Source organism: Balaenoptera physalus (genome assembly GCF_965194825.1).
Source record: "Balaenoptera physalus genome assembly, chromosome: 5".
NCBI classification, from domain to species: domain Eukaryota; kingdom Metazoa; phylum Chordata; class Mammalia; order Artiodactyla; family Balaenopteridae; genus Balaenoptera; species Balaenoptera physalus.
In genome coordinates this window covers 146,581,006-146,597,695 of record NC_138884.1, presented here as the reverse complement: position 1 = coordinate 146,597,695, position 16,690 = coordinate 146,581,006, and the positions used below count along the sequence as shown (strand labels likewise).

Here is a 16,690-nt window from a genome sequence, read left to right as displayed (position 1 = left end):
CCTCCAAGACCGGCAATTAGTGGTGAGTATGATCTGTCCATCAGAGGAGAAGCGGTGGTGGATTGGCTGAGGGGAAGTAGTTGGGCGGGGAAGGAAGCACAGAGTCTGCGCGAGTGTCCTGGTGGCCGAGGGGACGAGCCAGCCGCCTCAGCGCATGCCCCGTGCGCGCGCAGTGCCCTCGGCAGTGATGGCGGCTCGGTGTGTGAGGCTGGCGCGGCACAACCTCCCGGCTTTGGCGTTGTCTCTCAGGTAAGGGGCGCAGGCTGCCCGGGCTGAGGAAGGGCGCGGTGCGCGTGCCGCCCCCGTCCCCTCCGACCCGAGCCCTGCCCGGCTCCGGCCCGGGCGCTGTGGGCGGCGGTTCCCCAACGCGGGGCGCGGACACCGCGGGGCTGCCCTGCGGCCTCGCTGCCCGTGCTGCCCGTGCTGCCCGCGGGGCGGGCCCTGGGAGGGTGGGACGGCGCCCCGCGCGAGCCTGAGGCCGCGCCGAGCCGCCCGCGAGCCCAGGCCGGCACGAGGCGGCCGCGTGTGCGGGTCCCCGGGGCGCGGGGCGGCGGCGCGCTGGCTCCTTCCGCTCGGCCCGAGTCCTCGTCCACCTCCGCGTGCCCCGGAGCCTGAGGTCAGAAGGGCAGCGGCGCCTGCCCCGCCGTGGGGACAGCGGCTTATTTCGACAAGAGCGGTGACTCCGCGGCGGGGGTCACGAGGCAGTGCCCTCACCTTGGCTTTTCTTCTTTCGTGTTTTTTTTTAAACCTGCGGTTTCTGCTTTTTCAAAGTCCAGCCTCGTAAGTTAGTTTAGCGAGTGCTTAGCACCTTCTGCGTTGGGGGAGCTTCCCAGAACCAGGTTATCTGGTAGAAGACAGGCTGGGTAGAAGGTGCGCAGAGCAGGAGCTGGGCTTTCCCCGCAGGAGCTGCTTGAGTGATGGGGAGACCGGGCCGGGCAGCGGGGACTACGGTAGTGCGCGGGGATGCAGCTGCGATTCCAGCCCGATACAAGGTGTAGAACTGTGTGGGAACAAGCCCACCTGGAAAGCCCGAGTGAAAAGGCTTCTTTGCTCAAGTAATTTGTGATTTTTTTATATCTGGAATTAATTGCCAGGACAGCGTGAATTTCTGCTCTGAGAGCTGGTTTTGTGGAAAGAGGTTCAAGTTGGGGAGTCTAGAGAGCTGAATTGTATGCGTAGCTTTCGGAGTAACTGAGCCCGCGGAGCCTCCGTCTCCCTCCCTGAAAAGCAAAGCAAGACTCGCTCTGGCTGCTGCGGAAGCCTCTCGCGCTCCAGGGGGGTCGGTAGAGCGGAGGTGACCTGCAGGAGGGCGGTGACTGTCGCACCCAGAGGTCAGGACATCTAGGAAGAAAGGCAGGCTTCACAACAGCACACTCAGTTTTCAGATTATCAGGGTTTTTTTAATCACAAAAATAAAAATAACAGTAAAAAGTTATTGCATTTCAACCCCAGGGTAACAGACTAATGAATCCTCTTATTGCTTTCTGCGGGCCTCAGACACATGTACCTACACAGGATTTCTGGTTTGAGTTTATAAAAGCAGGGTCGTGTTTTGTGCATTTCTCTAAGTTGCATTTCTTCCTGCACAGTACACCCGTGGTGTAGCCAAAAGACGGCAGTTTAACATATTCTATTTGGTAGCTGCTCAGTATTCCAGATCACGGAAGCAACAGCTTGTTCAGCCATATCCTTCTGACTAGCGATCTGTTTCCGGTTGCTGTAAACATCCTTGTACATATGTTCTGTGTACTCCTAGCTTTCCTGTTCATCGAGGCAGTTTTTTTTAATCTGGGAAGAAATCGCATGTGGTTTATTTTCAGGTTGGACTGTGGCATAATTAAGAGCTCCACTGGACCTGGTGCAGAGATGTGTATCATTCCTTAATGGCTTTGTGGCCTTGAATTTATCACTTAACCTTTTTCATGTGGGGATCAGATTGGGTAATACTTTTTAAGTCTCTTGCAACATTAGTTTTAGAGCTCTTTGTATTTCCCCTGTACATACCATCCCCATGCTTTTCCAACCTCCATGCCTTTGTCCAAGCCCTTCCCTCTTCCTGAAGTGGGTCTGTCTCGTCCATTCCTGACTCTATGGGAACTCTTACTTATCCTTCAAAGCCCCGCTGCACAAACCGTTTCATTGCCTTCCATTTCCCCAAAGCTAGAAATATTCTACTCTGAGCCTCCCAAAGTGCATGGTTCCTCTTTTATCACTTTCAACCTCACATTATGGTTCTTTGTGTGTAGATATCTTTTTTGCATGACCCAAGTACCCTGTGGGCAAGATCTCTGCCCCTTAGCTTTGTAATCAGCATCAGCACTGGGCCTCACCTCCAGTAGTAGCTACTGCATTGCTATGTGGTGGGGTCTGGGTGACCATATCTCAGAAGGAGATGTTTAAAGTGGGGAGAAGAGGAGGTTAGTACCATAGCCTTGGTACACTGACATATTAGTTTAGGCATGTGTTGCAGAAGACTTTATATCAACAAACAGCTTCTATACGTCATATGCAGTTTGCCTTTATTGGATCTAGAGTAAATCCTGTCTCCCCCATGAGTCAGTAGCAAATAGTTTTAAATCCGCTCTGATTTCTGAAGTCATACATCTGACTTTACGAAGCAGAAAAACCATGATCTTAACTTCTAGCATGTGGACTTGTCTTTAGGTCCTCTCCTCGGCTGCTGTGCACAGCTACAAAGCAGAAGAACAATGGCCAGAACTTGGAGGAGGACGTGGGTCAGAATGAACAGAAGACAGATCTGCCCTCTGCAGAGAAGACACTGATGGAAGAGAAGGCCAAGCTGGAAGAGCAGCTGAAGGAGACCATGGTAAGGCTGCGGGCTCTCGTGGGGAGCGTGGTCTTTCGAACTCCAGGTGAGCCTTTTCCGAGGACGTCTGGCCAGCCTCCGTGACAACAGAGACGGAAGCCGGACAAATCCCATCATTGTCCAAGGACTACGGCTGGGTCCTACAACAAGTTACTACCGGAGAAGGGACAGAACCCAAATCCTGTGTGGCTCTGGTTGTCACGAGGGTCATCTCTGTGTGCTACCTAGGTTATATTGAATTAAGGCTTAACATGGTCTTCACAGGTGAGGGCTATTCAGTAGGGCCCTTTAGGCTGGTCTTAGGGACGGACAAGGGTGGGGGGCAGAGGTACGGCCACATGGTGCTCTCCTGGGGGGGTGGGAGTTTTATGAACTGATTAGTCATATGGATTATGACCCCATGTGGACAAGCGTGAGTGGCACAAACCGAGCTCTGTAAGCATTTAAGAATGAGAATATCAAATACTGTGTGCTGCGGCTGTTTTAACCCCTTTATTTATGTTAGTTCTCACAACAACCCTGTGAGTCAACCGTTAATATCCCTGTTTACAGATGAGGAAACTGAGGTCCAGGACGGTTTGGTAAACTTCCAAAGGTCACCTGGCCACTGAGTGGCAGGGCGAGGGCCTGAGCCTGGGAGGCCTTGCTCTTAACCACGGCATTGGAATCGCCTGAAGGCTGAACACAGTAACCTGGTGCACACGAAAAATAGAAATTCCAGGAGATGGATGAGATTACAGGAAAAGTTGGTTCAAAATGAGGAAGATACCAGAATTCAGATGATTAGTACACAATAAACGTTTCAGCTGAATCGTATCTGGGCAATGTTAACAATACCAAAGGTTCATTGATGGGGTTTTTCCTCTTCTGTGGCGTAGAGGCCAAAGCTGTCCACTCAGGTTCGTTGTTCTCCTAAACCTCTCTTCAGGGTGTGGGAACTGAGGCGGGTCAGCCCCTAACCAGGGTTCTAGGATTCCCTTAAGTTGGAGACTCTGCTGAGGAATGAATGAATGGTCCTTCCTTGAGGAGAACCATGGGAACCACGAGAAACTAGAAGCTTTTCCTTGTCCTTTCCCCAGCTATACACTGAGAGAGAATGGCCTTGGGGGCTACGTGAATATGCGACACCTGCCCATCTTATTCCCCACTTGGTGGAAATAGTGACGCAGGTTAATTTGTTTCTGTTTATTAAGCAGCAGCTGTCTGTAACCCAGAATCTCAAACGTGATGATAGCTGTTACTTGTGTTTTGACTTGGAGTTTATTATATCAGATTTGCTTTCCTATGAATTTGTTCCATATTTAATTCATGTGAATCAGTCTTTCTTTCTCCCTTTCTTTTTTTTAAGGAAAAATATAAGCGAGCTTTAGCAGATAGTGAGAACTTGCGGCAGAGGAGCCAAAAATTGGTGGAGGAGGCGAAACTATATGGTAACTTTCAACATTATATGATATTGATCGTGGGGAAACATGGGGCAAGGAAGGGGGGTATCAGAGTGCCAGGCAAAGTGATTAGCCCCGTGAGGAGGTGGGGAGCCTGCTGGTTGCGCCCCCTCCAGTTTCTGAGATGGGTCAGCCGTTGTCTAGAAGGAGCACAATTGCCCTTATGACTCGCACTCGGAGTGGTGAGCGTGATTCCTTCAATGAGGAGCGTATCCTTTGCTCTTCCACAGAAAGACCTCAGTGTGAGCCTGCAGGTAACTAGGAGGTCGGCTCTGTGAGGCTCAGTTCCTTAGCTGGAGCAGCCCTAACATTGGTCTCACTTAGGACCTCCTCAGACGCTGTCTGCATTGTCACCTTTGTATGTTTCTGTCATCATCCTTCCCGTTTTTACAGTCGAGATCAGTGAGGCTGAAATGACTTGCCATTCAGCACAAACCTGGTAATGGCGCTGGCACTGAGGCCCGTCTCCCAACCCCAGATGTGTTGTGTTGATTACCCAGAAGGCTACCATTTGAGTACCTATGGGGACGGAGCTTCCGGTCCCCTTGTTGTAGATGCAGAACCTCAGGTTCACAGTAAGACCTTAGGTGCTCACAGTGGAAACTATTGATAAGATCCGAGTTCAACACAGAGAACAAATCTTTTTTTTTTAAATTTTATTGAAGTATAGTTGATGTACAATGTTGTTAATTTCTGCTGTACAACAAAGTGATTCAGTTATACATATATATATTCCTTTTTTTATATTCTTTTCCATTTTGGTTTATCACAGGATATTGAATGTAATTCCCTGTGCTCTACAGTAGGACCTTGTTGTTTATCCATTCCATATATAGTAGTTTGCATCTGCTCATCCCAGACTCCCACTCCATCCCTTCCCCACCCCCCTGCCTTGGCAACCACAAGTCTGTTCTCTGTGCCTGTGATTCTGTTTCTGTTTCATAGATAGGTTCGTTTGTGCCATACTTTAGATTCCACATATAAGTGATGTCATATGGTATTTGTCTTCCTCTTTCTGACTTACTTCACTTGGTATGATAATCTCTAGTTGCATCTGTGTTGCTGCAAATGGCATAATTTCGTTCTTTTTTTATGGCTGAGTAGTATTCCTTGAATATACATATATACCACATTTTTTTATCCATTCATCTGTCAGTGAACATTTCTATGTTTCCACGTCTTGGCTATTGTAAGTAGTGCAGCTGTGAACATAGGAGTGCATGTATCTTTTTGAATTATGGTTTTGTCTGGATGTATGCCCAGGAGTGGATTGCTGGATCATATGGCAACTCGAGTTTTAGTTTTTTGTGGAACCTCCATACTGTTCTCCATAGTGGCTGTACCAATTTACATTCCCACCAACAGTATAGGAGTGTTCCCCTTTCTCCACACCCTCTCCAGCATTTGTTATTTGTAGACTTTTTAATGGTGGCCATTCTGACTGGTGTGAGGTGGTACCTCATTGTAGTTTTGATTTGCATTTCTCTAATAATTAACAATGTTGAGCATCTTTTCATGTGCTTATTGTCCATCTGTATGTCTTCTTTGGAGAAATGTCTATTTTGGTCTTTTGCCCATTTTTTGATTGAGTTGTTTGGTGTTTTGTTATTGAGTTTTATGAGCTGTTTGTATATTTTGGAAATTAAGCCCTTGTAGGTTGCATCATTTGCAAATATTTTCTCCCGGTCTGTATGTTGTCTTTTTGTTTTGTTTATAGTTTCCTTTGCTGTGCTAAAGCTTATAAGTTTGATAGGACCCATTTGTTTATTTTTGCTTTTATCTCTATTGCCTTGGGAGACTGACCTGAGAAAACATTGGTACAATTTATGTCAGAAAATGTTTTGCCTATGTTCTCTTGTAGGAGTTTTACGGTGTCTTGTCTTATATTTAGGTCTTTAAGCCATTTTTTTTTTTCACACACACACACTGTATTTTATTTTTACAAGAGATAAATAGACTGACACCAAGCATTGTACATGGATGACCACAACAAAAGCAACAATGATTGCAATTACCAAACCTGAAACACACTCATACTATGTTATAATATTGACATTCAGTCCAGTAATCCTCCACTGTAACAGCTCCTTTACTTTGCAGTGAAAATTGATTTGTATATTCTTTGCCTCTGAGACCTTGTGGGATTTTTTTTTTTTTTAATTCAGACAGAAAGTCACAAAAATTATACTCATCCTCATCAGTTTACTCAGTCCCATGTAATTAAATTTTTTTTTTCATCTTGATCTTTTGTTAGCACTTTTTTGAGTTCATCAGTTTTTCATTAGAGTTCTGAAAATGCTTATTCATTCAGTTCAGCAGTACAGTCAGTTACCAGAAACCTGTACTTGTCAGAGTCTTTTCCATGAATTTCTTGAAGATGAAACCCTTTTATAGGAACATACTTGCAAAAGCATCAGAGTACACCCAGAACTGTCTGTAAATGACAAGACTTAAAAATGACCACAGTTAAAGATTTGATGAAAGTTCATAATAATGCAGTTGACAAGAAAATTAGTTATTTCTGGGATATACATTTTAAAGTAATAACTAGGATTATTACTTATAACATTATACCAGAACATATAAGATTTTTAGAAATTTCATGTAATGTCTGAAACATTTATATTAACATATTTCCATACATATTTCCATACAAATACAAATATAAGATTTTTAGAAATTTCATGTAATGTCTGAAACATTTATATTAACATATTTCCATACAAATAACCCAATGAAAGTTTAGCATTAGTTGTTTTGTTTGTTTTTTTATACTGCAGGTTCTTATTAGGCATCAATTTTATACACATCAGTGTATACATGTCAATCCCAATCGCCCAGTTCAGCACACCACCATCCCCACCCCACCACAGTTTTCCCCCCTTGGTGTCCATATGTCCATTCTCTACATCTGTGTCTCAACTTCTGCCCTGCAAACCGGCTCATCTGTACCATTTTTCTAGGTTCCACATACATGCATTAATATACGATATTTGTTTTTCTCTTTCTGACTTACTTCACTCTGTATGACAGTCTCTAGATCCATCCACTTCTCAAGAAATGACTCAATTTCGTTCCTTTTTATGGCTGAGTAATATTCCATTGTATATATGTACCACAACTTCTTTATCCATTTGTCTGTTGATGGGCATTTAGGTTGCTTCCATGACCTGGCTGTTGTAAATAGTGCTGCAATGAACATTTGGGTGCATGTGTCTTTTTGAATTACGGTTTTCTCTGGGTATATGCCCAGTAGTGGGATTGCTGGGTCATATGGTAACTCTATTTTTAGTTTTTTAAGGAACCTCCATATTGTTCTCCATAGTGGCTGTATCAATTTACATTCCCACCAACAGTGCAAGAGGGTTCCCTTTTCTCCACACCCTCTCCAGCATTTGTTGTTTGTAGATTTTCTGATGATGCCCATTCTAACAGGAGTGAGGTGATACCTCGTTGTAGTTTTGATTTGCATTTCTCTAATAATTAGTGATGTTGAGCATCTTTTCATGTGCTTCGTGGCCGTCTGTATGTCTTCTTTGGAGAAATGTCTATTTAGGTCTTCTGCCCATTTTTGGATTGGGGTGTTTGTTTCTTTAATATTGAGCTGAATGAGCTGTTTATATATTTTGGAGATTAATCCTTTGTCCGTTGATTTGTTTGCAAATATTTTCTCCCATTCTGAGGGTTGTCTTTTCGTCTTGTTTATGGTTTCCTTTGCTGTGCAAAAGCTTTTAAGTTTCATTAGATCCCATTTGTTTATTTTTGTTTTTATTTCCATTACTCTAGGAGGTGGGTCAAAAAAGATCGTGCTGTGATTTATGTCAAAGAGTGTTCTTCCTATGTTTTCCTCTAAGAGTTTTATAGTGTCCAGTCTTATATTTAGGTCTCTAATCCATTTTGAGTTTATTTTTGTGTATGGTGTTAGGGAGTATTCTAATTTCATTCTTTTACATGTAGCTGTCCAGTTTTCCCAGCACCACTTATTGAAGAGACTGTGTTTTCTCCATTGTATATATTTGCCTCCTTTGTCATAGATTAGTTGACCATAGGTGCGTGGGTTAATCTCTGGGCTTTCTATCTTGTTCCATTGATCTGTGTTTCTGTTTTTGTGCCAGTACCATATTGTCTTGATTACTGTAGCTTTGTAGTATAGTCTGAAGTCAGGGAGTCTGATTCCTCCAGCTCCATTTTTTTCCCTCAAGACTGCTTTGGCTATTCGGGGTCTTTTGTGACTCCATACAAATTTTAAGATGATTTGTTCTAGCTCCGTAAAAATGCCATTGGTAATTTGATAGGGATTGCATTGAATCTGTAGATTGCTTTGGGTAGTATACTCATTTTCACAATGTTGATTCTTCCAATCCAAGAACATGGTATATCTCTCCATCTGTTGGTATCATCTTTAATTTCTTTCATCAGTGTCTTATAGTTTTCTGCGTACAGGTCTTTTGTCTCCCTAGGTAGGTTTATTCCTAGGTATTTTATTCTTTTTGTTGCAATGGTAAATGGGAGTGTTTCCATAATTTCTCTTTCAGATTTATCATCATTAGTGTATAGGAATGCAAGAGATTTCCGTGCATTCATTTTGTATCCTGCAACTTTACCATATTCATTAATTAGCTCTAGCAGTTTTCTGGTGGCAGTTTTAGGATTCTCTATGTATAGTATCATGTCATCCACAAACAGTGACAGTTTTACTTCTTCTTCTCCAAATTGTATTCCTTTTATTTCTTTTTCTTCTCTGATTGCCGTGGCTAGGACTTCCAGAACTATGTTGAATAATAGTGGTGAGAGTGGACATCCTTGTCTTGTTCCTGATCTTAGAGGAAATGCTTTCAGTTTTTCACCATTGAGAATGATGTTTGCTGTCTGTTTGTCATATATGGCCTTTATTATGTTGCGGTAGGTTCCCTCTATGCCCACTTTCTGGAGAGTTTTTATCATAAATGGGTGTTGAATTTTGTCAAAAGCTTTTTCTGCATCTATTGAGATGATCATATGGTTTTTATTCTTCAGTTTGTTAATATGGTGTATCACATTGATTGATTTGCGTATATTGAAGAATCCTTGCATCCCTGGGATAAATCCCACTTGATCGTGGTGTATGATCCTTTTCATGTGTTGTTGGATTCTGTTTGCTAGTATTTTGTTGAGGATTTTTGCATCTATATTCATCAGTGATATTGGTCTGTAATTTTCTTTTTTTGTAGTGTCTTTGTCTGGTTTTGGTATCAGGGTGATGGTGGCCTCATAGAATGAGTTTGGGAGTGTTCCTTCCTCTGCAATTTTTTGGAAGAGTTTGAGAAGGATAGGTGTTACCTCTTCTCTAAATGTTTGATAGAATTCACCTGTGAAGCCATCTGGTCCTGGACTTTTGTTTGTTGGAAGATTTTTAATCACAGTTTCAATTTCATTACTTGTGATTGGTCTGTTCATATTTTCTGTTTCTTCCTGGTTCAGTCTTGGAAGGTTATACCTTTCTAAAAATTTGTCCATTTCTTCCAGGTTGTCCATTTTATTGGCATAAAGTTGCTTGTAGTCGTCTCTTAGGATGCTTTGTATTTCTGCGGTGTCTGCTGTAACTTCTCCTTTTTCATTTCTGATTTTATTGATTTGAGTCCTCTCTCTCTTTTTCTTGATGAGTCTGGCTAATGGTTTATCAATTTTGTTTATCTTCTCAAAGAACCAGCTTTTAGTTTTATTGATCTTTGGTATTGCTTTCTTTGTTTCTATTTCATTTATTTCTGCTCTGATCTTTATGATTTCTTTCCTTCTGCTAACTTTGGGTTTTGTTTGTTCTTTCTCTAGTTTCTTTAGGTGTAAGGTTAGATTGTTTACTTGAGATTTTTCTTGTTTCTTGAGGTAGGCTTGTATAGCTATAAACTTCCCTCTTAGAACTGCTTTTGCTGCATCCCATAGGTTTTGGGTCGTCATGTTTTCATTGTCATTTGTCTCTAGGTATTTTTTGATTTCCTCTTTGATTTCTTCAGTGATCTCTTGGTTATTTAGTAACGTATTGTTTAGCCTCCATGTCTTTGTCTTTTTTACGTTTTTTTCCCTGTAATTCATTTCTAATCTCATAGCATTGTGGTCAGAAAAGATGCTTGATATGATTTCAATTTTCTTAAATTTACTGGGGCTTGATTTGTGACCCAAGATGTGATCTATCCTGGAGAATGTTCCGTGCGCACTTGAGAAGAACGTGTAATCTGCTGTTTTTGGATGGAATGTCCTATATATATCAATTAAATCTAACTGGTCTATTGTGTCATTTAAAGCTGCTGTTTCCTTATTTATTTTCATTTTGGATGATCTGTCCATTGGTGTAAGTGAGGTGTTAAAGTCCCCCACTATTATTGTGTTACTGTCAATTTCCTCTTTTATAGCTGTTAGCAGTTGCCTTATGTATTGAGGTGCTCCTATGTTGGGTGCATATATATTTATAATTGTTATATCTTCTTCTTGGATTGATCCCTGGATCATTATGTAGTGTCCTTCCTTGTCTCTTGTAACATTCTTTATTTTAAAGTCTATTTTATCTGATATGAGTATTGTTACTCCAGCTTTCTTCTGATTTCCATTTGCATGGAATATCTTTTTCCATCCCCTCACTTTCAGTCTGAATGTGTCCCTAGGTCTGAAGTGGGTCTCTTGCAGACAGCATATATATGGGTCTTGTTTTTGTATCCATTCAGCCAGTCTATGTCTTTTGGTTGGGGCATTTAATCCATTCACGTTTAAGGTAATTATCGATATGTATGTTCCTATGACCATTTTCTTAATTGTTTTGGGTTTGTTTTTGTAGGCCCTTTTCTTCTCTTGTGTTTCCCACTTAGAGAAGTTCCTTTAGCATTTGTTGTAGAGCTGGTTTGTTGGTGCTGAATTCTCGTAGCTTTTGCTTGTCTGTAAAGCTTTTGATTTCTCCATCAAATCTAAATGAGATCCTTGCCGGGTAGAGTAATCTTGGTTGTAGGTTCTTCCCTTTCATCACTTTAAGTATATCATGCCACTCCCTTCTGGCTTGCAGAGTTTCTGCTGAGAAATCAGCTGTTAACCTTATGGGAGTTCCCTTGTATGTTATTTGTCGTTTTTCCCTTGCTGCTTTCAATAATTTTTCTTTGTCTTTAATTTTTGCCACTTTGATTACTATGTGTCTCGGCGTGTTTCTCCTTGGGTTTATCCTGTATGGGACTCTCTGCGCTTCCTGGACTTGGGTGGCTATTTCCTTTCCCATGTTAGGGAAGTTTTCGACTATAATCTCTTCAAATATTTTCTCAGGTCCTTTCTCTCTCTCTTCTCCTTCTGGGACCCCTATAATGGGAATGTTGTTGCGTTTAATGTTGTCCCAGAGGTCTCTTAGGCTGTCTTCATTTCTTTTCATTCTTTTTTCTTTATTCTGTTCCGCAGCAGTGAATTCCACCATTCTGTCTTCCAGGTCACTTATCCGTTCTTCTGTCTCAGTTATTCTGCTATTGATTCCTTCTAGTGTAGTTTTCATTTCAGTTATTGTATTGGTCATCTCTGTTTGTTTATTCTTTAATTCTTCTAGGTCTTTGTTAATCATTTCTTGCATCTTCTCGATCTTTGCCTCCATTCTTTTTCCAAGGTCCTGGATCATCTTCACTATCATTAATCTGAATTCTTTTTCTGGAAGGTTGCCTATCTCCACTTCATTTAGTTGTTTTTCTGGGTTTTTTTCTTGTTCCTTCATCTGGTATATAGCCCTCTGCCTTTTCATCTTGTCTATCTTTCTGTAACTGTGGTTTTTGGTCCACAGGCTGCAGGATTGTAGTTTTTCTTGCTTCTGCTGTCTGCCCTCTGGTGGTTGAGGCTATCTAAGAGGCTTGATGGGAGGCTCTGGTGGTGGGTAGAGCTGACTGTTGCTGTGAGCTCAGTAAAACTTTAATCCACTTGACTGTTGATGGGTGGGGCTGGGTTCCCTCCCTGTTGTTTTGCCTGAGGCAACCCAACACTGGAGCCTACCTGGGCTCTTTGGTGGGGTTAATGGCAGACTCTGGGAGGGCTCACGCCAAGGAGCATTTCCCAGAACCTCCGCTGCCAGTGTCCTTGTCCCCACGGTGAAACAGAGCCACCCCCCGCCTCTGCAGGAGACCCCCCAACACCAACAGGTAGGTCTGGTTCAGTCTCCCCCAGGGTCACTGCTCCTTCCCTTGGGTCCCGATGCGCACACTACTTTGTGTGTGCCCTCCAAGAGTGGGGTCTCTGTTTCCCCCAGTCCTGTAGAAGTCCTGCAATCAATTCCCACTAGGCTTCAAAGTCTGATTCTCTAGGAATTCCTCCTCCCGTTGCCGGACCCCCAGGTTGGGAAGCCTGACGTGGGGCTCGGAACCTTCACTCCAGTGGGTGGACTTCTGTGGTATAAGTGTTCGCCAGTCTGTGAGTCACCCACCCAGCAGTTATGGGATTTGATTTTACTCTGATTGCGCCCCTCCTACCGTCCTCACTGTGGCTTCTCCTCTGTCCTTGGACGTGGGGTTTCCTCCTTGGTGAAGTCCAGGGTCTTCCTGTCAATGATTGTCCAGCAGCCAGTTGTGATTCTGGTGCTCTCGCAAGAGGGAGTGAGAGCACGTCCTTCTACTCCACCATCTTGGTTAATCCTTTAAGCCATTTTGAGTTTATTTGTGTGTATGGTGAGAGGTTATGTTCTAACTTCATTGATTGACCTGTGGCTATCCAACTCTCCTAACACTACTTGCTAAAGAGACTGTCTTTTCTCCATTGAATATTCTTGCCTCCTTTGTCAAAGATTAATTGACTATAGGTGTGTGAGTTTATTGCTGGGCTCTCTATTCTGTTCCATTGATCTATATGTTTGTCGTTGTGCCAGTACCATGCTGTTTTGATTACTGTAGCTTTGCAGTATTGTCTGAAGTCTGGGAGGGTTATGCCTCCAGCTTTGTTCTTTTTCCTCAGGATTGTTTTGGCAGTTCTGAGTTTTTTGTGGTTCCGTATAAATTTTAGGATTATTTGTTCTAGTTCTGTGGAGAATGTCATGGGTAATTTGATAGGGATCACGTTAAATCTGTAGATTGCTTTGGGTAGTATGGCCATTTTAACAATGTTAATTCTTCCAGTCCAAGAGCACAGGATATCTTTGCATTTCTTTGAATCATCTTCAGTTTCCTTTACTAATGGTTTACAGTTCTCAGCATGTAAGTCTTTCACCTCCTTGTCAGGTTTATTCCTAAGTATTATTTGATGGGATTTTAAGAGGTTTTTTTTTTTTTACATTCCTTTTCTGATATTTCATTGTTAGTGTAAAGAAATGTAACCAGTTTCTGTATGTTAATCTTGTATCCTGCTATCTCGCTGAATTCCTTTATCAGTTCTAGTAGTTTTTATATGGAGTCTTTAGGGTTTTCAAAATATAGTATCATGTTATCTGCATATGACAGTTCTACCTCTTCCCTACCATTTTGGATACCTTTTATTTCTTTTTCTTGTGTGATTCCTGTGGCTAGGACTTCCAGTACTGTGTTGAATAGAAGTCGTGAAAGTGGGCATCCTTGTCTTTTTCCAGATTTTAGTGGGAAGGTTTTCAGCTTTTCACCAAAGTATTATGTTGGCTGTGTGTTTGTCGTAAATAGCTTTAATTATGTTGAGGTGCTTCCTCTATACCTACTTTGATAAGAGTTTTTATCATGAACGGTTGTTGGATTTTATCAGATGCTTTTTCTGCATCTACTGAGATGATCTTGTGGTTTTTGTCTTCTCTTTTGTTTTTTTTTTGTTTTTTTAAAATTTTTATTTATTTATTTATTTATTTATTTATTTATTTATTTATTTATTTATTTATTTATTTACGGCTGTGTTGGGTCTTCATTTCTGTGTGAGGGCTTTCTTCTAGTTGTGGCAAGCGGGGGCCACTCTTCATCGCGGTGCGCGGGCCTCTCACTATCGCGGCCTCTCTTGTTGCGGAGCACAGGCTCCAGACACGCAGGCTCAGTAATTGTGGCTCACGGGCCCAGTTGCTCCGCGGCATGTGGGATCTTCCCAGACCAGGGCTCGAACCCGTGTGCCCTGCATTGGCAGGCAGATTCTCAACCACTGCGCCACCAGGGAAGCCCTCTCCTCTTTTGTTGATGTGGTGTATCGCATTGGTTGATTTGCATATGTTGAACCACTCTTATGACCCTGGGGTGAATCCAACTTGGTCGTGGTATATGATCTTTTTTATGTGTTGTTGGATTCGGTTTGCTAATATTTTGTTGAGAATCTTTGCATATGTATTCATCAAAGATATTGGCCTGTAATTTTCTTTTTTGGTAGTGTCTTTGTCTGGTTTTGGTATCAGGGTGATGGTGGCTTCATAGTGTCCTTCCTCTTCAGTCTTTTGGAAGAGTTTGAGAAGAATTGGTATAGGATCTTTGTGTGTTTGGTAGAATTCGCCTGTGAAGCCATCTGGTCCTGGACTGTTGTTTGTAGTGAGTTTTTTATTTATTTTATTTTATTTATTTATTTTTGGCTGCATTGGGTCTTCGTTGCTGCGCACGGGCTTTCTCTAGTTGTGGCGAGCGGTGGCTACTCTTCGTTGCGGTGCGTGGGCTTCTCATTGCGGTGGCTTCTCTTGTTGCGGAGCACGGGCTCTAGGTGCGTGGGCTTCAGTAGTTGCAGCACGCAGGCTCTAGGTGTGCGGGCTTCAGTAGTTGTGGTGCATGGGCTTAGTTGCTCTGCGGCATGTGGGATCTTCCCAGGCCAGGGCTCGAACCCATGTCCTCCACATTGGCAGGCGGATTCTTAACCACTGCGCCACCAGGGAAGGCCCAAGGCCTGTTTTTAGTGTGGATGCCTGCCGCCTCTTTCCTCATCGTGTCCTGGCCATTATCCCCTTGATAGGAGGTGTGACTGGTGGTGTGGGGACCAGAGTCAGCACTGGATTTGAGCGGGGCCTCCTCTCTGCTCTGTGGCTGTCACAGCCCTGTTGGGGGCAGGTCCTGCTCCCTGGTTGTTGGAATAGAGGCCCCCAGATCCGTTTCTGAGCTGCCTTGTGGGGCGGGCAGGACTGGAGCGCTCCCGCTGGAAGGGGAGCCACTCACCGTCCCTCCACCAGAGCCATCCACCAGGGAGTGTGCTCTGTGATGCCATCTGTCACCCGTTGTGCGGGCTCACGAAGTGCGCTGTTGTCACACTGCCCTCAGCCCCGCCTGCACTGTGGGAATGCAGGCAGTCGGCCCTGGGGTCCCTCAGGTGCTCTGTGCACAAAACCACCAGCACAGATGCAGAGGTCAGGTGCCAGGACCGGAGTAGTCGTGCGCCGGGACCTGCCGTGGGAGCCGTGGGGGCAGCCCAGACCCCGGCCCTGCCTCTGCGCGTGCTCACAAAGCCCACAGCAGCGAGGGCCGGACCTGTCCCCGCCGCGGCAGCACCCTTTTCCACTCGGGTGTCCCGCACGCGCTGCTCAGTTTACAGAGTCGGCGGCAGTGGCGTGGATCCTACGGCCGCGGGGAGGGGCTCTGCTTTCAGTCTCACCTCCGCGTGTGGGCAGCCCCCTGGCAGTGCACCCCCAGAGCTCATAAAGGCGGCACCCAGCAAGAGGCTGCCATGGCGGGCCCCACCCTTCCCCTCGTGGTCCCCTTAACAACGGCGCTTCACTTCTTCTGGGAACACTCTTCGTTCCTGGATGCAGTCACCTCAACTCCTGTTCTTCTTCCTCTTTCTGGTCATCCCCTGCACTGGCTGCGTGTCTGTCACCCTCCGCGTGTCTGGGTTCTTCAGGGCGCGGAGCAGGCCTCCCCTCCTCCTCTCGCCGTCTCCCCTGCTGACTTGCCCTCCCACGGGTCTGAATGGCATCCACGCACAGGTTCTCTTTCCAGTTCAGACATTTCTTCTGCGTTCTAGTCCTGTATGTCTTTACCTGGATGTCTCAAGGGTATTTTAAACTGGATTCTCCCCTCTGCCTGTGCTTCCTTTCTTCCTCATTTCAGTAAATGATACTGTTGCCCACCCAGGTGTTTAGGTCAGGCATGTGAACTACCCTCTCCTCCCTCAAGCCCACTCCCCTCCCTTCCAGTGAGTGGTGATGCCTGGACTCTGGTTCATCCACTTGTCTCTGCTGCCTCTGCTCTGGTCCAGGCTGGCTTCAGCTCTTGCATCCCTGCTCCACACCCCAGGCAGAGTGGCCACAGCAGACCTCTGCCCATTCCACTGCCCCATCTGGAACGTTCAGCTACTCTGGGTCTGCATCTTCCTGGTAGGCTGGCCGCCCTCAGTTCCTCCAACGCGTGGCTCCCTCCCGACTCTCCAGGCCTCGGTTCCTGGAACCTTCCTCCGCCTACCCTGCCGAACCGCATCCCTTAGGTTAATCTGTCCTCAGCACTCATGAGTGCTCCTTGTGTAAGTATGATTGTGATTGTGCTTGCCACTTGTGTGACCATTTCCTGCATGTCTCAGAGACTATACG

General features: G+C 44.5%; 1 protein-coding gene across 1 annotated transcript in view; it reads left to right on the top strand.

Annotated features, from left to right (window-relative positions):
* Positions 1-96: 96 nt before the first annotated feature.
* Positions 97-16,690, top strand: part of GRPEL1 (GrpE like 1, mitochondrial) — a 20,867-nt gene continuing 4,273 nt past the window's right edge. Inside the window, exons 1-3 of the mRNA XM_082462212.1 lie at positions 97-249; positions 2,665-2,827; positions 4,176-4,257. Coding sequence (XP_082318338.1) covers positions 155-249; positions 2,665-2,827; positions 4,176-4,257 — 340 coding nt within the window. The 5' untranslated portion in view covers positions 97-154. The remainder of the gene's footprint in view (positions 250-2,664; positions 2,828-4,175; positions 4,258-16,690) is intronic.